A 24,140-nucleotide genomic window follows, 5' to 3' on the forward strand; every position below is an offset into this window, starting at 1 on the left:
TACTAAGACCCAGATGCTAGACTACTAAGACCCAGATGCTAGACTACTAAGACCCAGATGCCAGACTACTAAGACCCAGATGCCAGACTACTAAGACCCAGATGCTAGACTACTAAGACCCAGATGCCAGACTACTAAGACCCAGATGCCAGACTACTATGACCCAGATGTTAGACTACTAAGACCCAGATGTTAGACTACTAAGACCCAGATGTTAGACTACTAAGACCCAGATGCCAGACTACTTAAACCCAGATGCTAGACTACTAAAACCCAGATGCTAGACTACTAAGACCCAGATGCCAGACTACTTAAACCCAGATGCTAGACTACTAAAACCCAGATGCCAGACTACTAAGACCCAGATGCCAGACTACTATGACCCAGATGCCAGACTACTAAGACCCAGATGCCAGACTACTAAGACCCAGATGCCAGACTACTAAGACCCAGATGCCAAACTACTAAGACCCAGATGCCAGACTACTAAGACCCAGATGCTAGACTACTAAGACCCAGATGCTAGACTACTAAGACCCAGATGCCAGACTACTAAGAATCAGATGCTAGACTACTAAGACCCAGATGCTAGACTACTAAGACCCAGATGTTAGACTACTAAGACCCAGATGCTAGACTACTAAGACCCAGATGCCAGACTACTAAGACCCAGATGCCAGACTACTAAGACCCAGATGCTAGACTACTAAGACACAGATGCTAGACTACTAAGACCCAGGTGTTAGACTACTAAGACCCAGATGCCAGACTACTAAGACCCAGATGTTAGACTACTAAGACCCAGATGCTAGACTACTAAGACCCAGATGCTAGGCTACTAAGACCCAGATGCTAGACTACTAAGACCCAGATGTTAGACTACTAAGACCCAGATGTTAAACTACTAAGACCCAGATGCTAGACTACTAAGACCCAGATGCTAAACTACTAAGACCCAGATGCCAGACTACTAAGACCCAGATGCCAGACTACTAAGACCCAGATGCTAGACTACTAAGACCCAGATGCTAGACTACTAAGACCCAGAATTTTTATAAGGTTATTATAAGTACCACTTCATACCTGTCTTGGGCAGACCTCATTATTGCTGTTACCTGAAGCAGTCAGTGTTCCTGTACTTTGACCTACTTAAACAAAATAACATGCAAAGCTGTAATACCTATTTATAGCACGTAGTAATCTGTACATAGGTTGTCCTATTGCAATGTACACAGACAATAATCTCAGCACTTTCCATCATGAATGAAAAAATATGTATCAATGTTGAGATATTATATCACTGATTTTAGACAAATGAAAAATAATAAATATTTGACTTGCCCCTCTTATCCTATCCTATTGGTTTAGTCCAAAGTACACCCACCTCCCCCACTGTATAATGGGACGGTCTAAAGTGCAAAGGTCTTCACTCATGAGAAAATTATGTTGACTCAATGCCAGGAAATGTTTTGTGCATGTCAAAAATACTTTTTTTTTCTACTGTAATTACGAAAAATCAAATTTTATTTGCTGACAGCGAGACCATAAACCGTGACATTTGATTATTATTGAGTTTTGCAGCATTCTCAATGTAGGTCACCTGACTTACCTTAGATGTGATTCCAAGATAAGAGATATAGGAACTCACGACTTTTGCTATCTATTTATTTTGAATGAGGAAATTCTTACAACATTAATGCGATAGAGCGACATGTTGTTGCACGTACCACGCACCTTATCCTGTACGCAGATTACCACCCTAAAGCTGATGAATTGCACCCAGAAGGACATTAATTCAAATACGGTAAGTGTTTTTTTATTATATTTTTTTTTACTTTGGTGTGTTTTATATTTGTGTTTTATTTTGTCCACAACATTCACTAAAAATATCTTTTAAGTTCAGTAAACATGGACATGCTGGTTTCATGTGGTCTTTCAACAGAAAACTTTAAATTTAAAATAGTTTAGTAGTTTTGTTATGCAGGCTTACCTTGTAGTCATGCATGGTTTTAGTCATTGTCTGTATTGTTCATTTCTATTCTTCTTTTTTGTTGGTAGTTTTTCATTGTTCCTATTGTTCCTTTGGTGGGTTGAAGGTTGACGACTAGAGTGTGTTTTACATGCACCACAGAAATCAATATCACTTCTCCTTCATGGCCGCACTGCACCTTAAAATTTCACTGTATTCCAAATGCCATGAAATCCTGAAAATGTGAAAATTTCCTGACAGTGAAAATAAACAGTTTCTAGTACATGTACATGTATGTTACAGGATGTATGTGTGTGGGTTTCAGATCAATTAGATGTAATTGTCTGAATATCAGCTTATCCACTGACCACATACCATGTTATAAATTGTCTGAATATTAGCTTATCCACTGACCACATACCATATTATTAATTGTCTGAATATCAGCTTATCCACTGACCACATACCATATTATTAAATGGCTGAGTGAAGATTTAAATTTATCAATGTTTTATTCGTGAGTCAGAATATTATATTTTATTCATAGATTTGGTTACAAATTCTCAAAATGTGACATTTTCATGGAAACAGGCACTTGGCAGATTTAGATCAAGAAAAGTGAAAGTCAATGCTAGTATAACAGATAATCTTGTCGCAGATAACAGTAGCTGCTGTCTATGGTGTGTTTCTTACATTAATATACATGTACTTCATATATTGACATGGCATGACATTAATAATGGTAGGTGGCCATTTGGTATTTACATTCCTTACATCATATTTTGGTTGTCAAGAAAAGCTTTTATTCTAAAAAGTTTGTGAAAACCAAAATAATGTTGCAAAAACTTTATAAAATTGAATTTTGACAAAAATGTTTGTGAAATGAACAGATTTAGAAAAGAAAGGGATATTAAGGTGAAGACAATAAACAGGAACTATTAAATTTCTTCATGGCGAATGTGCTGCTATGGTTACATATAATTATTATGTCCAAATTCTGTTATTGAATTAACTGCTACTAAAACAGTTTCTCATCCATACACTGATTTGATTACTAATCACTTTTCATCTGTCTTTATTAATTAAATCACATTAATCTAATGATTACAAATCAAAAGTTTGATTTATAGTTTTTGAAAACTTTTAATTTTTGCCAATTCTAAGTATTGATCTGCAATTTAATGTATTTCTTTGGTTTAAAAACTTATACAAAAATTGAGAATATTGTTTTTGGTTCTGTTGATCTATAGTTCAAAGTGCATAGTCATTAACAGCTTGGTATGGTATAGGGGTTACTAATGTGCATTAATTTGTTTCCTTGAATGTGCCTAGTATTTTATCTAGGACATATGTACATGCAGGAGTTTAATGATTCAATCCAAGATGGCTGAATAGTACATACATCATACATATTATAATACATGTCTGTGATGATTCGTTTCACAATCTGATCAATGATAGTCGACTGGCAGCTATTTAGTTGTTGAAAATGTGGTATCTTATATATGCTTTGTCAGTTTTTGTTCAAATTTGGTATATACATTAAACATGTCTATGCCAATTTGGTTTGTGATCTGATCAAAGATGGCCGACTGGCGACCATCTTGTTTTTTGACCATAGTACTATAGAAATATTTGTTCATGTCAGTTTGTTCCTTAATCAGATCAAAGATGGCCGTCTGGCATCCATCTTGTTTTTTTGAAATTTGTCAGTTTTCAAATTTGATACAAACATTATACATCTAGAGATACATGTCATGTCCATGATGATTAGTTTCATGTTTTATACCTTTGTACATCAGTTTGGATACAAAAAATGCATGAATAGCATATCATGTTTAATTTCTGACCATATATATATTAAATCTAATTTCTGTTGATACTAGACCAGCCAATTATTCACTCTAAATTATCAACTATGCTTTTGGTCCATATTTCTTTATTTTTGGCATGAATAACATTTTCTCTAATTTTAACTAAATTATGTCATTAACAATAACTTGTTTCTTTCGAATTGTTATATCTTGAATTCTGTAATTAGTCCCCGTTCGGACGCAGTCCGAAAACGGGGACTTATGTTTTGCCCTGTGTGCGTCCGTGCGTCCGTGCGTCCGTGCGTCCGTGATCACCTGTATCTCGAACATGCATGGACCGATTAAGTTCAAACTTCACTCATACATCACACCTTATATGGGACATATGCACATGCATTTTTTTCATGATCCGATTAACGATAGCCGAATAGCGGCCATTTTAAGGCCGAAAATGCATCAAAATCGCACATTTTCACCATTCCGGACCCGGATCTCAGTTATGCATGGACGGATTTCATTCAAATTTGGTACATACATTAAACATAATAGGACCTTGATGCACGTCATTTTTTTTTTCGGATCAAGTTCGAAATAGCCGACTGGCGGCCATTTTGTTTTAAAGAATTCAGTTCTGGATCCGTATCCGAGACATGTCTGGATTGATCAAGTTCAAACTTCACACACACAAGGTACATCATGTCACAAATATGTATGTGCATTTGTTTCATGATCTCATTAACGATAGCCGAATAGCGGCCATTTTAAGGCCGAAAATGCATCAAAATCGCACATTTTCACCATTCCGGACCCGGATCTCAGTTATGCATGGACGGATTTTGTTCAAATTTGGTACATACATTAAACATAATAGGACCTTGATGCACATCATTTTTTTTTTTGGGATCGGGTTTGAAATGGCCGACTGGCGGCCATTTTGTTTTAAAGAATTCAGTTCTGGATCCGTATCTGAGACATGCTTGGATTGATCGAGTTCAAACTTCACACACACAAGGTACATCATGTCACAAATATGTATGTGCATTTGTTCCATGATCTCATTAACGATAGCCAAATGGCGGCCGCTTTAAGGCCGAAAATGCATTGAAATCGCACATTTTCACCATTCCGGACCCGGATCTCAGTTATGCATGGACGGATTTCATTCAAATTTGGTACATACATTAAACATAATAGGACCTTGATGCACGTCATTTTTTTTTCGGATCAAGTTCGAAATAGCCGACTGGCGGCCATTTTGTTAAAGAATTCAGTTCTGGATCCGTATCCAAGACATGTCTGGATTGATCAAGTTCAAACTTCACACACACATGGTACATCATGTCACAAATAGATATGTGCATTTGTTTCATGATCTGCTTAACAATAGCGGAATGATGGCCATTTTAAGGCCGAAAATGCATCAAAATCACATATTTTCACAATTCCAGAACCGGATCTCAGTCATGCATGGATGGATTTTGTTCAGATTTAGCACAATGTGTTGTACATATGCAGGTGCATTTCGGTCATGATCTGCTTTGAATGTATATGTCACTCAAATATGAACGGAACGGGGACGTGTCATTGACAATGACTTGTTTTTTTTTAATTCTGTTTTTTTGCAATTATTGTTCGTATAATGTTGTGAATTTTGTTAGGGAGCGCATCTTTCTTTGGTTCATAACCATTAATTTTTTTTTGGAGAGTTTTATATTGGCTTATAACAATTGTAATGGCTTGTTTATTATATAACCAGTTTTAAATTAGGGTTTGGTCTATTATCTGCAGATCACGGGTCACATGCAAATAAGATATTGATCAACGACTCAGAGACCCACTTTGTGACCTTTAATCAAAGATTAGCATAAGTAAATAAACTAATTCACAAGTCAAGGTATTTTGTAAGTTTATTCCAATTGGCTGACTGGTGAATGGCCAAATTACTAGTATTTTTATATGTCCTTAACCATGAACTCAGTTCAAGGTAGGTACATCGACAACAACATACTGGTACTTGGATGCATGAGCATAATTATTTTAGTTGACTTTTGACCAATTTTGTTCCTTAAAATACCAAAAAAACAATCTTTGAACATGTCATCAATCATTTCTTTAGTGTGTCCAGTCCAGTTTTATTTGTTTTATTTTCTTATGATGGTTCACTGAGGCATTTGTTGTTATTATTTACCGGTAATTCAAAAAGGCTAACTGTCAGTGTTTTAGTTTTATTTGGATTTGATTTAGTATAAAGGCAAGCACTGTAATGGTGTGTAGATTTCTTGAGATTTCTGATTTAATGTGATTCAATCTTCTAATATTTGCATGCACTCCACCAACAACAGTCATCTGTGTGTGCATGTGGTCGTGTGTGCGTTCGGTCCTATATCTTATACATGCTTGCCTGACACTTGTAGATTCACCTCTGTGCATAAGTGCATCTGTGTGTGCATGTGGTCGTGTGTGCGTTCGGTTCTTATACATGCTTGAACCGATTATAATCAAACTTCACACTGACATACATTGTACATATGCACATTAATTTGTTTCACACTATGATTCAAGATGGCGGCAATTTTTGTTCTGAAAAATCATTAAAATTAAGCATTTTGCAGATGTTTACAGATGGATTTTGTTTAAACTTGGTACATACATTGGATATTATGGGACCTTGATCCACGTCAATCTGTTTTTCAGATTGAATTTAAAATGGCTGACTGGTGGCCATTTTGTTTTAATCAATGTGGTTGTAGTGCCATATCTATGACATGCTTTGATTGATTATGTCCAAATTACACATGTATATATATTCATTATACATCATTGATATACAGATGTATTCAAAATGGCTGACTGGTGGCCATTTTGTTTTAATTATTGCTGTTCCAGAGCAATATCTCTCATATGGACAAGTACTTGTTTGATGATCAGATACAAGATGACTGAATGTCAACCATTTTAAAAAATCATCATAATCAAGCATCATCTTCTGGATCCATATCTCGGACATGTTTATATTCCAGCTATATTACTATAAACAAAACTATCTTATATTTGATAAATAACGGGGACTGTGCCATGCATGGCTTGTCCAAAGAGACAATTTTAATGACTTATATTTCTTGACTTTATATTTCAACTGAAAATGATAGTTCATGAAGAAAATGCAGAAGGGTGTTTTTGATTCTTGTGATGTATTGAATCACGTTATGAGCGTTATGAATAGTACAGTGCTTACATACATTTTCTAATTAATACAATTGGACATGACACAAATAAATTAAACCCGATGTGTCTCTGATGTGTCTCTGATCAGACTAGATTATGCCTGTTCATGTGCAACTGGTACATTTCATAGGACTTTACTATCATTTAAATATATTTTTGAGACTGACGAGAAAATGGCTAAACTGCACATAATTAACATTATCTCTTTTGTTCTTGCTTTTTAGATGATTGGTTGATTTAAGAATGAAGAGAATTTAAAAACAGCCAGAATTACAGGAAAGACAAATTAAGAAACTCTCAAATGTTTTGAATTGATTGAAATCAGGATGGATGGGTATGAATATATGCGGAAAATTGGACGTGGCGCCTTTGGAAGTGTGAAACTTTACAGAAAATGTAACACTGGTGAATATTTTGCAGGTAAAAAGCTGAAATGTGACACTGCAGAGAAACACACTGATGCCATGAAGGAAATTATGGTTCTGTCAAAAGTAGAACACAAGCATATAGTGCAGATTCAGAATGTTATGACAATCCAAGAAAATAACAGTATGTGTGTGTTGTTGTTTATGGATTTCTGTGATAAAGGAACATTGAATGAGTATATGCTAGATGCAAGACGTCATCGTATGAAGGACATCCATCTTAAAATTGAACTCATAACCCAGCTTGTTGATGCTACCAGTTTCCTTCATGAGAGAAGCATCGTCCATCGTGATCTTAAACCTGACAATATACTTATTGCTATGAGAAAGGGTGAGATCTTGGCCAAAATTGCAGACTTTGGTTTGGCTAAGGTGGCAGAGTGTATTGCTGGACAAAACTTTTTGGAGACCATGTGCGGTACTCCATTATTCATGGCACCTGAGATAACAGAAGGAGGACTTTATGATGAGAAAGTAGACATCTTTTCTTTAGGTGTGATCTTCCTAGCCCTTCTCACAAACTCAACTCGCAGAGGAAGGCTGGAATATTATTATTTGGAATGTGGGGCCTCCATGGTACTTGGACTTGCTCTGTTGAAACACAAACGATATAAACCAACTCTACCAGAGGATCTATCGCTGAGTCCAGAAATTAAACAAGCCATTATATCCATGGTTGCCTACCGTCCAAGAAAACGACCAAAAGCTGAGAACATTCTTATTATGTTTACCTGTGAAGACAATTCTACCAAATTTGGTTTGGATTCTGGGTATGTAGCTGACTCTCAGGAAAGCAAAGAGAAGCCCTCTAAGGTCAGAGAGGATAGGGCAAGAAAGCCAGAGAGAGAAGTGGACACAGCTGGTGATCGCAAAGTTCCGAGAGCGGAAGCTGCAGATGAGGAGAGGTTATATTGTAAAGACGATCATCTTCGACGAAAGGATATGCCAAAGATAAAGGCTGCTGAAGGCCGTAGACTAAAGCGGGGTCATCGTAAAGTTGATGGGGGTCGGCAAGTAGAAAAGGCAAAGGAACATTGTTATGGTTCACCTACAGATAGAGATATGCCACAAGAGAAAGACATTGAGAGATTGCCACATATTGATAGAAATCTTCAGCGTAAAGCAGCAATGGAAGAGACTTACACACCACATAGTGAAGCAAGAGAGAGAAGACGAAAAAAATCAACTGATGATGAGACAACTCCACAGTTGGCTTCTCCTGGATATAGACTCCTTGCTGATAGTGTTATGGTGCATCGAGATAGACTGCACAAGGCAAAAAAAGAACGTGAAACTGAAATGTGTGAAATGGTGGGAATAGTTGATAGTATACATCTAGCCAAAAGGCGATTAAGCAAACCAGACAGGGTGCAAGAATACTGTAATATCAGTGAGGAGGATGAAGGATATAATTAGTCCCCGTCGGTCTGTCCGTTCATCTGTGCATGCGTGCACCCGTCCGTCCGGAGTCAGATTTCAGAATCTTTCACACTGATTCTGTTCATTCTTCGCATGTGCCTAGTACTTTATGTGGAACATATGCACATGCAGTGGTTTAGCGATTCAATTCAAAATGGCCGACTGGCAGCCATCTTGTTTTTTGAAAATGTATTTTGGACATGCCTTGTCAGTTTTCATTCAAATTTGGTACATAGATTATATATGTTAGGATACATGTCCTCCGACCGTCCATGCATCCGTCCGCCCGCCCGGAGTCATATTTCAGAATCCTATGGACCGCTCAAATTTGGCACTGACAGCCATCTGCCTTTTTGGCCTCACTATTATATTTCCAAGATTTATGTACCATTTTCATTCAGATTTGGTACATACATACATATCAGTTTCATAATCAGATCAAAGATGGCCGAATAACGGCTGTTTTTATTTGTGGCCATATTACTATATCTCTGTCACCCATGTATCATTTTCATTGATATTTAGCATGTTATAAATGAATACATGTACATGTCAATTCAATTTGCAATTTGATCAAATATGGCCGACTGGCGGCCATCTTGTTTGTTTCAAATGTGATACCTTTGACATTTTTGAATCTGGCCTATGCCTAGCTTATTCAACACATTATTTTGATGTGATATTTATTAAAACTGCAAATGTGAGGACACTGCCTTCACCATATTATTGAACACAAGAGGGGGCTTGACTTGTAGAAAGGGTCTACTAGCGACTTTAGTCCAGAACTAACAATACAATCACAAAGAGTTGCAATTGCTGTATTCCCTATTTCCCAGAATCTTACATTTGGTCATTACACATATGTTAACATTGTAAGCCCCATGTAAAGGTTTATTTTAGGGGCACCATGGCAACAAGCATTTATATTCATGAGATGTATGGTAATGTAATTTTAGTGCCTCATTCCCATCCTCAGACTTGCATTTTCTCAAACATAGTTTAAACAATTTTAGCAAGTGCAATAACATAGACATGTACCTCAATTTGTTTTACTTTCACTTGTGATCTATGTTTTTCTTTGCTATGTCTTATACTGGGAGGGGTCATTACCCAACATATGTTCTAATTTTATGTGAATAAACAATCTGTTGTACATATAAGTACTACATGCCTCTCTCAGATTTGTTCATTTCATGATGATATCTTCAATTCTCTAATTTTGATGAATATTTTTGTCATTTTTAGCAAAAAGTTATATTTTTGACTTCTTGTTGAAAACAGCAGCTTGTTTTAATGGATTATTGTTATTATTTTTTTTCCTTATTTTATTTTATATGAATTTATTATTCATTTCTGGCAGTTTTTCAAAAGTTTTGGTAATTGCGAAATACCACAAGTTGTGGGGATAGTTGAAGTAATAAAAACTAAGCTCTACACAATAATAAAAACAATTCACAAAATAATTATAGTAAAATAAAAATTAAATATATACTGTACAATACATGACATTTTAATCAGATTAAATCCTGTGTGTACATTTATATTCCATGTATATTTCCTTATTTTTACCTCTGGGGATGGTTAATCTTTAATCAGTGAATAGCCATGGATATCAACAATATTGAAAGCTTTATGAGGTTATCATGAGCTTTGAGTTTATTGTGATCTTGTTATTGTATTATTTTGATTTGCCATGGTATCCAAGAATTATAAGGCGTTAATATTGTCTTACATTTCCAACAGCCTCACAAGATAATTTTGTTTTTAATCATCATAGAACTTAATATAATTTCAAACCAGGTGATTGACCTTACAGTTGTACAATGTATGTAATCAGGGGTTTGTAATTTGAAGTAAAAAAAAAATGTTTCTAGTTTAAATTAAAATAAAATATACTCTTAACTATTCATAAGAATGTTGCCATGGTATTTGTTACATATACACGTGACTCAGTGAGTGAAACCCTGAATTGGCAGGTTGCCAGGATGATGAACTTTGACCCAAAGCTATGTATTGTAGTAGTCATGTAAACAATAGACTCTGTACATATTGTGTGTGCATGTGTGTAACAGCCATAACACTGAAGCGTGTTACAACAGGTATTCTTACAGTTGGTGACCTATGCTGCTCAGTGTGTAAAGTCTAGAGTATGTTAAAAACAATTCCTGCAAATGAGTGCTCTAACAAACCAACTGTTGCATGAACTTCTGATACCAGATTTTTTAGAAATTGTGCAACTACAGGAAATCTTAACGTTGCCAGGTGTTACTTCCACCTTCTTGTAACTTCCGAGTGACTCAGCGGGATGATCCACGGCTATTTACAAAATAGTTGTAGACAATCGTTAGAAACACATGACATACCCAACAGCTAAGATGAAGCTGCTGTCTTTACCGCTGGAAGTCCAGCGACAGAGAACTTCCAGAAGTATGTTGAGGTAAGCACACCATATGTTAATTTCTTTTATCCCTGCCTTAGTATAGATATTCATGTAATCTACACACAACGTTGTCGTTATAAGGGTCACCTATTATAGAAGGGGACGGAAATATCGGTGATGTAAATACCCTATGACCTACCTACCAGCACACTCTTGATCACAACGAGCAGTGTAATATTTTATAGTAATATGTACTGTGAATATTAGACTTTTTTCAAGGTATATTTATTTGGTGGATATAGTCTGATTTGTTTGACAGACACTGTACAACATTCAGCAGGTAAAATACAGTTCTTTACGCCTGTACCCTGACATTTATTCATACTTTAGGAATGACCTGTGAATGTTTACACTGTATTTATATATAGATATTAATATTTTAGGAAACAGTTATACTGACAACATATAGCGCTAAATGTTGTAGTATTATATGATGCTATGGTTTAACCATTTCAATTGGGTTTAAACTCTTATATTCTTCATGTCCAGTATTATTGTGTATTTTAGATTCTGCCTTAATTTATATCATTTTTCTCTACTCATGCGTTTTTGGTGGTTGTCTGTTGTGTTGTAGAGGTTTCCAGCATGGATGTGTTAGTACCTTAAAGCTGATTTGTTATTTTGTATCTCTATGTAATTGGTTCTTTTGTATCATAAATTTGATTGGTTCTTTTGTATCATAAATTTGATTGGTTATTTTGTATCATAAATCTGATCGGTTATTCTGTATCATAAATCTGATTGGTTATTCTGTATCATAAATCTGATTGGTTATTCTGTATCATAAATTTGATTGGTTCTTTTGTATCATAAATTTGATTGGTTATTTTTTATCATAAATTTGATTGGTTATTTTGTATCATAAATCTGATTGGTTATTCTGTATCATAAATCTGATTGGTTATTTTGTATCATAAATTTGATTGGTTATTTTGTATCATAAATCTGATCGGTTATTCTGTATCATAAATCTGATTGGTTATTCTGTATCATAAATCTGATTGGTTATTCTGTATCATAAATTTGATTGGTTATTTTGTATCATAAATCTGATCGGTTATTCTGTATCATAAATCTGATTGGTTATTCTGTATCATAAATCTGATCGGTTATTCTGTATCATAAATCTGATTGGTTATTCTGTATCATAAATCTGATTGGTTATTTTGTATCATAAATTTGATTGGTTATTTTGTATCATAAATCTGATCGGTTATTCTGTATCATAAATCTGATTGGTTATTCTGTATCATAAATCTGATTGGTTATTCTGTATCATAAATTTGATTGGTTCTTTTGTATCATAAATTTGATTGGTTATTTTGTATCACAAATTTGATTGGTTATTCTGTATCATAAATCTGATCGGTTATTCTGTATCATATATCTGATTGGTTATTTTTTATCATAAATCTGATTGGTTATTTTGTATCACAAATTTGATTGGTTATTCTGTATCATAAATCTCATCGGTTATTCTGTATCATATATCTGATTGGTTATTTTGTATCATGAATCTGATTGGTTATTTTGTATCACAAATTTGATTGGTTATTTTGTATCACAAATTTGATTGGTTATTTTTTATCATAAATCTGATTGGTTATTTTGTATCATATATCTGATTGGTTATTCTGTATCACAAATTTGATTGGTTATTTTGTATCATGAATCTGATTGGTTACTTTCAATTATAAATTATTACATATAATAATCATTGATTTGATTGGTTATTTCAAATCAACAATCTGATTTGTTATTTTCAGTATCTTTTGACCAAACTATAAATCACCCCAAGATGTTCATATGCAGTGAATTTGCATAAAAAGAATGTAATGCGCACTAAGGTTAACCTAAATACCAGAATCAACTTGAGATAATGTACCAGTTTATGCCATTATAACCAAACATCCACCAGCCACTGCATATATTCAATATCTGCTACACACACTAACCATAACTTTGGGATTTGACTTTCTCATAATTTTTTTTTTATCACACATTATTTGACATGAATGGATAGATGCCATTTTTACCTTTATAAACATTTTTTTCCATGATGTTAATTTCAATTTTAAGGAAATTATATTATTTTATTTACAAAGAGATTAAATGAATACATTGTTCCCCAATATAGTGGTCAATTTCAAGATATTTGAACCAAACTATCAAACAAAGTGGGATTTGAGGAATATATTAAAACTTAAGTTTGGAAAAACATTTTCAAAACAGGTGTAGATTATCTTCAATAACTGAAACAATACTTATTTATTGAATTAACTTTTAAAATTGTCAAATTATTAATGAATTAGGTTACTGTAAAACATGACTTTTTTTGCGAGCATGTCTTTTTCGCGAATTTAGCAAGAGAACTGATTCGCTAATTCAAGATGTCGCTAATGACTTTATTATCAATTCAAAATGGCCGCCAAACACAGAAATAAACAATGACAAGAGAGATTCGCTAAATCAACATTTTTCTATTACGTCATTTTACCACAATTCGCTAAAATTGCATGTCGCTTTTTCAACATGTTTTACAGTAAATACTTAGTAATTAAATAGTTACTAAACTAATAAGTAAGTAAACATGTAACTTTAGCAACAACTTAAATTTGGAACACTATTGGACAAATTGAAAATTAATACAACCAATCAAATTAAAATATGAAGCTAATTTGCATAAATTCATACTATCAAATATTTTGCATAATACTTCCATGATTCTAAAATAATTTTAGGAATAATCTCAGAATGAAAACTTCATCATGAGTATGATACTTAATATCTGTATATGTTTCATTAACCGTGTCTCACTGAATGAAATACAGAAGAAGTGAATAATAGAATATTTACAAATTGCTGTTTTTGGGTGTCTAAGTATTTTTTTGTGTAAACATTTATTTTGTCAGTTGGTATATTAATTTATCTAGGATTTGTAAACAATAAAATTAAATTCAACCTCATTGTAAAAGCCAAGGAAATATTGTAAGCAGGTTTAAGGTGGTAACCAAAGTTATTATAGTCTTAGTACACTGAAAGTGAATGACAAATTTGGTATAAATTACAGACTTGAAGTATGATTACTGAAATTGACAAACAACTAGAGATTTTTTAAAAAAAAACAACACATTTGAGGGTTGGTGAGGGGAGAGAGGAGAGGGGAGAGGGGGGGGGGTAATAAATCCAATATCACATTTACCGGTATTGCATGTTGGATCATTAAATATTAATTACTATATCTGTAGAAACTATGAGACTGGGTTTTCAGGAAATCCCTTTTATAATTCTTAAATCTTCCAAGCTTCCCTGCCCCAGAGTCTAAATGGTTTATCTCTCTTTAATAGTAAGCATGTTCAGATGTGTGAGGGCAGTCTTGTATGAGGGCGTTTAATTGTTGTAAAAGTTCAGAACCTTTTATCAGTATTTTTGGCAAATTTAGTCAGATCATTCACAATTTTGACACATCACTTTTAGAACTAAATTTCTTAGCATAGCATTAGTGAACACATTTATATAGAGAGTATATTTTTATTCTTGATAAATGATCAACTATGACAAACAAAATATACAACTTTTAACAGTCATTGTCACTATTTTGGCATTTCTCCAACTTTTATTCATGCCAATTTTGTGAATATAATTTCTGCATATTTTCTCATCTGACATATGAAATGGGCACATGCATTTCAAAAAGTGTTGATTTAAAATGTGACCTCCAGTCGAGTGTTTTAAAATAGGTGTTGGGAGTGTCAGGAACACTTCAATGTATTACTATTTAGTAGACTCTCATTGTTGGCATTCTGCCAAGCTATTGTAGTCTGCTAGTAGAATTACTAAGTAACAATTTCCGATTGAACTTTTATTTGGTATCCATAGATTGTACTATACAATTTGAAGCAATCCAACACTTTTTAGGAAGAAATTTTATCTTTCATCTCTGCTTCATTTTTTTTTGGCAAAAAAAAAAAAAAATGTCCATTCTTTAGTTTTTTTGTTATACATGAATTCTTTGTGTAAATTTGGTTAAAACATTGACAGTATAGAATATCTTTTTAGTTGCTGTTCTCATTTTAGATTATTAATCAATATATATCACACAATTTCATAAAATAAAACATTAAATAATAAAAATATGCCAAAATGAAATATCTTGAAGTAATTAAATGTTGCAACATCAATGGTGTTTAGACAAAAACCATTTTGAATTAGAATAAGAAGCATAACAATTGTGCCCACATTTATAAAGGATTTCCATTGTCTGCTGCAAGTCTTGCAATTAACATATATTGTCAAGTTCAAAGCTGCTAATGGCAGTGTGCCAACACTAAAACACAGCTTAGTGAGGTCAAGTTCAACTTTTTCATTACAAAAATCTAATTATTTATTTTTAAAAAATGCCATGAGATTGTGATAAAAAATTTAAAAATAGATGAAAATTGTAAAAGAATAGAAAAATTTTCAATGTAAACAAATATTTGTTTTTTGTGGCAACACAATTACTTTTTCATTACAAAATTACAAAAATCTAATTCTTTATTTTTAAAAAAATGTCATGAGATTGTTATAAAAAATATAAAAGTAGTTGAAAATTGTAAAAGCATAGAAAAAATTTCAATGTAAACAAATATTTGTTTTTTTGTGGCCACACAATAACTGTGTCAAAAGGTCTATTGTATTGTTTGAAGAAGTGACTTGTGATTCTGTTCAGAACTGAAGCCAGTATCAAAATATCTATAGAATACATCGCTTAGTACAATGATTGTAAAACGTTGGGATCATCACAGTGCCAAGATTTTGGTGAATTTCAAACCAGACAGTGCACTCTGCTGGGGCTGTTTTGTTTAGCTATGACAACAGTCGTATAGTTGCTAACATAGACCAACTAAGTAAGAAATTGTCTCTTTGTTCTGTGTCTCAGTTTTGGTTAGGGCCACAACTATATGTAAGTATAGGGTTGAATTAACAATGTATTTTTATCGTAAACAGTTGTGTTGTCTTTTCTGGACGGTGTCCCAAAATCCTTTAATGTGCCCTAACAATAGCTATTACTCATTTCACAGTTTTCATGGTTCTCTTAAACTCACACACAGCTCATGTTTTTCCTCTGGAACATGCTAATAATTATAATTATTATCATCATTCTATTGTTTACATTTATATTGAACAAAAAAGATGGGGTCATCTCGAAATTCTATTTAATACTATATGCATTGCAAATAATTGGTTAAGAGTTGCTGGTAGGCCCACTGAGGGGGCTAATAAGTAGAGTTGTTGGCAGAGCGCCAAATTTCTCAGTTCAACTACCTAGCATTTGCCACATATGTCTTTATTTGAAGGTTTGCGGGTGACCACTTCAAAGGCTCTGTCTCATTAAACAGCCCAGGCAGTCATCTAATAAAGGTGTTTTTTTTCTCTCTCTCTGCTTGGTTTTCAGCCAAAGGTCTTACTTGGCTGTAAAGGTGGAAGAGGAAGACCTGGGATCTGCTCTAATCATGGCGAAGTACAACAAAATAGGAAAACTGCGCAGAGGTGCTTTCGGAGAGATATCACTCTTGAAGAACAGAGACACCGGGGAAGTGTTTGTTGGCAAAAAACTGAAGTGTGACAAGCCTTCTAAAGTCAGCGATGCCATGAATGAACTATTTGCACTTGCTAAGCTTGAACATGAACACATTGTACGAATAGCTGGTGTACATACAACATTTGTACAAGACGTTCTCAATATCTGGCTTATTATGGAATACTGCCCTCAAGGGACGCTCAATGACTTTATTGTCAAAGGTGAACGTCTAGGTCAAAATGGTCTGAAACGTGACCTTATGAAACAGCTTGCTGATGCTGTAAGTTTTCTACATGAAAAACGTATCGTTCACCGCGACATCAAACCAGAGAACATTCTCATCACAATGAGAGATGGGCAACCACAAGCTAAAGTCGCTGACTTTGGACTGGCCAAAGTATGTGCATCACTCTCTGGTCAGCATGTGATGACTACATTTTGTGGGACCGAGTTCTTCATGGCCCCTGAGGTATTTGGGCATAGCTACACTGAGAAAGCTGATATATTTTCTCTTGGGGTTATATTCTTCGCTTTAATAGAAAGATGTACATGGGAAGGGCATCTCGTGTATCATTTCAAGAACCGTGGTCGCATCTTGTCTGTCGGACGAGCATTACGAGAGAATCCATTAATGGAGTGCTACCTCAAGGAATGGTTTCCAATCAGTAGGAAACTAAAACATCTGATTTCCAGTATGCTTGCATATGATCCAAATGATCGCCCATCGGCTAGAACGGTTTTCAGAATGCTTCGAAGAGAAGCTGTTGTAGAAAGTGTTTCAATCAGCCCAATACTTCAGCGCAAAATAGCTCGGTCACAGCTGCCAAAAACAGCAGGATCTGATGTAAGTGCTGCTTTCATCAAAGTCCCTCATCCACCACAGAGTCCTCGTGGAGGCCCGAAACACGAGTTCGAAAAACTTCCCAAAATTCCTCGTCTTCCTGGTATGATTGCAAATTCAAAGTATGTTATCAAAGAGAAAATTGAACCTTTCAAAATAAAGGTCAATCAACCTCCGAGTTACATATTGGCGCCACGCCCACCACCACCAAGACAGCTACAGAAAGACAATAATAAATTAGACCTGGGACGTCCTCACACTGCATCACGGGTGCCACGTCCTCCGTCTTATCCAAAGTCACAGAAGAACTACAAGTTAAGAGAAATAACACGACCGTTTTCAGCAGTAAACTCCCGATTCCCACAACCACCAAAATTGCCCAAACCTGACCTGAAGATGGAATCACCAAAGATTCGAAGGCCATTGTCTGCTGCGAAAATTCCTCACCCTCCTTCTGAACCACGGAGGGATAATCAGGTAACAAGGCTTATTCGTCCAAGAACTGGCAGTGTTCTGCCAGCTAATCCATTCCGTCCGCCATGGAAACCATAATCAAGATAAAAACGACTGTGTTATTGTACAGTATTTGTTTATATTTATCAATTACCATTGCTATACCAAATGAGTAAATAAATATGTCATGTAAATACATGGATATGAATATTTATTTGAATATTTATGTTGCCATTTGTGTAACATGTATCATTTTACTTGTTTGGCTCGGTATTAGATGGATTAATAAAGGTCATTGCCTTTCAGAGTTTTATCTGATGCAGTGTTGGTAATTTATGATGGAAATACAATAGAAATATTAATATATGAAAACTGTAAATATTGTAAATAACTTTTGGGGGTTTTCTACAATTTTGTTAGGAGTCACAACATTTGATTTTAGCCATTAGATAAATTAAAATAATAATGAACATGAATTTTCTGACAACTGAATATTTACAAGTATTTTTGAATTAAGTCTGAAATTATTCATTTTGAGTTTTTGTTTAAATATATTATTTGAAAATGCCATTTTCACATTTGTGTTAGAAAATTCTACTTGGAGCTTTTATATTTATTGTTAAATTATGAGGTATTTTTTCCATAATAATCCAATATCTTTTAGTAAAATTCAAATGTGTATTTTTGGTAACACTGTATAAACACGGTTACATTTGTATTGGTATCAATACCATATTTTTTTCACAAGACAATATAATGTGCAAATATGGATATACAATGTACTGAATTTCTGTAACAAATTGCATTTAAATTCTGCAATACAAACTGCATTTTAAGCTTAGCCTAACATTTTCTGCCAAAATGTTTGTATTTGCAAATTTTCTATAATTTTATGATAAACCAAGAATTTATTTGCGACTTGTGTGATAAATGATGAAGATGTCAACGTTAAAATCTCATGAAGTGTGAAATAATCACAATTGTGCTTGAACTGATAAATATGATTTATATACATTTTTAATAGTTACTTAGGACAACGATTACCAAATATATCTACTATTCACAATTGAACGAGTTTATGATAAAACTGGTTATTGTTTGTCTCTGGCTGCATTAACCTTTTCACTGTCAGACTTTCTCGCCCACAGTTGTCTGTATTTTGTTCTTATATTCTTCAATATTTCTGGAAACGAACTCAAATTTGAGTTATTACTAAAACAATTTGGCTCTTTTTGTCACAATCTTCTGAAAGAAAGTGCAGACTATAAACAAGACTATTTTGTGAATTTGTGATGAAAAGAAGGAACTGGTGGTGAAATGGTCAAGAACGCATGAATTCAAATTAAAAAAAATCAACAAATAAATACATCGATTTTTTCACCCAATTTACAATATTTTCAATTCTGTGAAAATTAATAATATATTATTATCCATAATAGATTAATAGAAGGGATAGTCATTTTTTGTAGGTTAAATTTTATTATTAAAAAACGGCCATTAGATTAGCTGCAAGTTTAGTCATTTGGGAAGGGGTTGGGGTGTTAATCTGTGTCATATTGAGCCAATGTTATGGTGGTATCAAGTGAGTGAACACAATGAATGCTGGGAATGTTGGGTCACGTGTCATGTCATATCTAGGTTGCTACATGCCATCGTTGCTTCCTGCATTTATTTGGTGCCACAAAGGTCATATTAAATAATCAAATTATGCTTCTATAATGATTAATGGATTGAGCTGTGAATTCCTATTTACAATTTACTGTACTGAAATTTATTTTTAAATTGTCTGCTTCCATTTTCTCACAAATAAAGGACATAATGTTTTCGCCTTTATTTAGTTCTGCTAACAACATTATAAGACAACCAATTTGTGTGCAAATACGCTTCAAGGATTATTTTTTATTGAAAACGGCTGCCTCTATCACAATTGTCATGACAACACACTATTTGTGCATGAACACACAAAATCAAATATTTTTGTTTTACAAAATAATTTTGTTAAAATTATTTTTTAAATTTAATAATTTCATAATAAACATCAAACTTTGGTAGAAGTGGTTTATGGTACAACACAGTCTATTTGGTGACTATTCCCTTTTTACAAAATCTAAAAATAAGATTATTGGTGACTACATCTAGTTTTTGGTAAAAGTTAAAAATATTTTTATTTAAGTGCAGTACTGTATAAATTATATAATCTTAATAAAATGTAAAGATATGTAAATTTGAATATCATATTGTCAATAAAAATTAGTGACATTACAATTTTTGTTTATATTGTTTTTACCGTTACATAATACAAATGTATTGTGAAGCAAATTGTGTTTATGCTTTATGAGTTGATTATACTAGTATAATGTCCTCTGTCTATGGATTCATCAGGTCATTATTGGGTTTTAAATGACAATATGAGTTGATTATACTAGTATAATGTCCTCTGTCTATGGATTCATCAGGTCATTATTGGGTTATAAATGACAATATGAGTTGATTATACTAGTATAATGTCCTCTGTCTATGGATTCATCAGGTCATTATTGGGTTATAAATGACAATATGAGTTGATTATACTAGTATAATGTCCTCTGTCTATGGATTCATCAGGTCATTATTGGGTTTTAAATGAAAATATGAGTTGATTATACTAGTATAATGTCCTCTGTCTATGGATTCATCAGGTCATTATTGGGTTTTAAATGACAATATGAGTTGATTATACTAGTATAATGTCCTCTGTCTATGGATTCATCAGGTCATTATTGGGTTATAAATGACAATACGAGTTGATTATACTAGTATAATGTCCTCTGTCTATGGATTCATCAGGTCATTATTGGGTTTTAAATGACAATACGAGTTGATTATACTAGTATAATGTCCTCTGTCTATGGATTCATCAGGTCATTATTGGGTTATAAATGACAATACGAGTTGATTATACTAGTATAATGTCCTCTGTCTATGGATTCATCAGGTCATTATTGGGTTTAACAACATTCAATGTAACAATATTAAATCTATCTTCTGAAAGTTAAAAGGCTTCCAGAATATATTTAACTTGATCTCAAATGATGTATCAGGTCATATTGTATATGAAAGCAAAGTTTGCAAAAATGAGATACCAGTGAAATCATATGAAATTCACTGTCATTCATTGTTATGAAGGGTCTCATTCCATTATACAGTCATCTTTACAGCCAAAACACAGTCAGTGTTAACCTTCACTTGAGAAACAGGACAAAATAATTGCAGCCAGTCATACATTTCAAGACTAAAAAAAACAACATTGTTCAAACTACTGTGCATCACGGCAGCACAGCAATTAACATGACAATAAAATCAATTATTACTCAAAAAAAAACAAGACAACTTGATTACTGGGCACATAGGCTACACCTCCATAAACAATGAAGGTGGCCATTTTGAATTGATGACCGGGTCAAGAATGTATAAATGCACCCACAACAATGACAAAACATAGTCAAATAAAAGCTGCCTGCCCAACCAGGTGAATCTAAATATACCCAAATACATACCTCACTAGCAATACCTTATAATGACTAAAGTTTAGGGTAACTGCCTGGTGATTTGCAATTCAGATGACAATTTGTTTGGTAAAAAAACTAAAGAACAATATAAACAGATATAATATAGAATACAAACAGTTTAACTGCATACTGCCCTCTATGGATTCTATTCATTTATATTGTCCTTTTGTTTTTAACTGAACAACTTCTCATCTGAATTATAAATTAGTTACCCTGCAAAAAGTTTATTTGACCTTAGTCACCTGTCAATATGTGATGACTTTAACCCACATTGGTGATACATCTTATAAGAACAAAATTGGCCTACTATATAGTACAACTCCCGATATAAATATCCCTGCCATTTCATTTCATATGAATGTGTCAGATAATTGTGACTGTCAAAATTTGCATAATTGATTAATATGTGCATAATTAATTATTATGTGTAAATATAAAATTATATATGTTGTCTGAAACTATTCAGTTTTCAAGTTAGTAAGTGACCAACGGTTGGCCCTTAACTACAAAGAATACTATATAATCTTTTGGCGCCATTACAGACGCCTTTTGTATGTTTAAATGTCTTATTTTAGTATGTTTTCCTTTTTATGTGTACTTTATGGGCTGTGTACTTGAAATAAAGAAATAATAATAATAAGCCAAATAATAAATGCATCCAATATATTTCAGGTGTTATTTAAAACTAGGGGAGTGGCAGCAAAGTTTAGAAGGTATCCATGACAACACAATACCACAGATATTACAGTACTATGCGTCAGCAACTGAGTATGATCGTAATTGGTATAAGGTAGGAATTGTTATTGATTCACAGATTTGCTACCCTGACTACCCCTACCTTCACTACCCTACTATTCCACCACTGCCCCCTATGTTTTACTTTAAACTCTTGGTATATTTAAGTTTAAGTTTCCAGGAAAGATTTCAATTACAATTACTACTGCACTTACCCAAGAATTACAGTTACACAACACTACACTCACTACCCCACCACCATTACCCCTCTAACATCACCACACAAAATCATTTTTACCATGTGAAATCATTTTTACCATGTGAAATCATTGTCACCATATGAAATCATTGTCACCAAGTGAAATCATTGTCACTAAGTGAAATCATTGTCATGTATATGAAATCATTGTCACCATGTGAAATCATTGTCATCATATGAAATCATTGTCACCATATGAAATCATTGTCACGAAGTGAAATCATTGTCATGTATATGAAATCATTGTCACTATGTGAAATCATTGTCACCAAGTGAAATCATTGTCACCAAGTGAAATCATTGTCACCAAGTGAAATCTTTGTCACCATGTGAAATTATTGTCACCATGTGAAATTATTGTCATCATATGCAATCAATGTCACCAAGTGAAATCATTGACACCATGTGAAATCATTGTCACCAAGTGAAATCATTGTCACCATGTAAAATCATTGTCACCATGTAAAATCATTGTCACAATGTGAAATCATTGTCACCAAGGGAAATCATTGTCACCATGGGAAATCATTATCACCATGGGAAATCATTATCACCATATGATATACATAATTATTGTATTGTGTTTGTTTTTCTAGGCATGGCATGCCTGGGCTTTAATGAATTATGAAGCTGTGCTCTATCACAAACAACAAACTAGTTCTAGTGGACAGTCTGGTAATAATCACAGTGGTGTGGATCTTGGCCAATCACAGGCTGTCTCTGGTGGACAGGCAGGTAACAACCCCGGTAGTGTAGACGCAAGCAGTGTAAGTAGCAGTAGTAGTGTAGATATATCTACTCATGAAGATGGACAACTTAAACCAGTAAGTTGTATTTCAGTGTCATTGAATTTGGGTCAACTTTATGGTCTAGTGTACTTCTCAATAACTGACATTTTTAGTTTTGTATGTATTGTACTTTATTACTAACATTTTATTGCTTTCAACCAATGAAAATTATTTCTAAGGATGCAATAAATTCATTATTATTATTATTATTATTCTCTCCCAATAAGTATATGTGTGAACCATTCAGACTTTTCTGTGTCCTTTGACTTATTAAAAGTTTGTATTCTGAAAACACCGGTATTATGGCAAAACATTGGTGTTAAAATGAAATAATCAAATTGTCCCTGTACATATCAAAATTGTGCCATCGAGGTGATTTAATATTATTCTATCAATTTATAATCAATATATTTGATAGTGGTGACTGTATAACTATCAACTTTGAATTATCTGAACCATTTCAGAATGTACATACTTACACAGTGCCTGCTGTACAAGGTTTTTTCCGATCCATTGCTCTATCCACTGGTGGTAACTCTTTACAAGACACACTACGTCTGCTTACTCTCTGGTTTGATCATGGACAGTGGCCAGACCTTTATGATGCTTTAGTGGAAGGCATTAAAACAATAGAAATTGACACATGGCTCCAGGTTAGTTT

General features: G+C 33.8%; 3 protein-coding genes across 3 annotated transcripts in view; all 3 read left to right on the forward strand.

Annotated features, from left to right (window-relative positions):
- The window catches only part of LOC100329005 (target of rapamycin), a 110,123-nt gene that overhangs the window by 60,414 nt on the left and 25,569 nt on the right, over positions 1-24,140 (forward strand). Inside the window, exons 37-39 of the mRNA XM_085490725.1 lie at positions 22,370-22,487; positions 23,288-23,515; positions 23,944-24,132. Coding sequence (XP_085346851.1) covers positions 22,370-22,487; positions 23,288-23,515; positions 23,944-24,132 — 535 coding nt within the window. The remainder of the gene's footprint in view (positions 1-22,369; positions 22,488-23,287; positions 23,516-23,943; positions 24,133-24,140) is intronic.
- Positions 1,471-10,767, forward strand: LOC144360006 (serine/threonine-protein kinase pdik1l-B-like). Its single transcript, XM_078012918.2, has 2 exons — positions 1,471-1,804; positions 7,233-10,767. The coding sequence occupies exon 2, from the start codon at positions 7,335-7,337 to the stop codon at positions 8,847-8,849; it is 1,515 nt and encodes a 504-aa protein (XP_077869044.2). The 5' UTR covers positions 1,471-1,804; positions 7,233-7,334; the 3' UTR covers positions 8,850-10,767.
- On the forward strand, positions 10,993-20,414 carry LOC146734327 (serine/threonine-protein kinase 35-like). Its single transcript, XM_085490726.1, has 2 exons — positions 10,993-11,289; positions 16,730-20,414. Exons 1-2 carry the CDS (start codon positions 11,207-11,209, stop codon positions 18,246-18,248), a joined length of 1,602 nt encoding a protein of 533 aa, XP_085346852.1. The 5' UTR covers positions 10,993-11,206; the 3' UTR covers positions 18,249-20,414.

This window comes from Saccoglossus kowalevskii, chromosome 15, assembly GCF_978046115.1.
Source record: "Saccoglossus kowalevskii chromosome 15, keSacKowa6.1, whole genome shotgun sequence".
NCBI lineage: Eukaryota > Metazoa > Hemichordata > Enteropneusta > Harrimaniidae > Saccoglossus > Saccoglossus kowalevskii.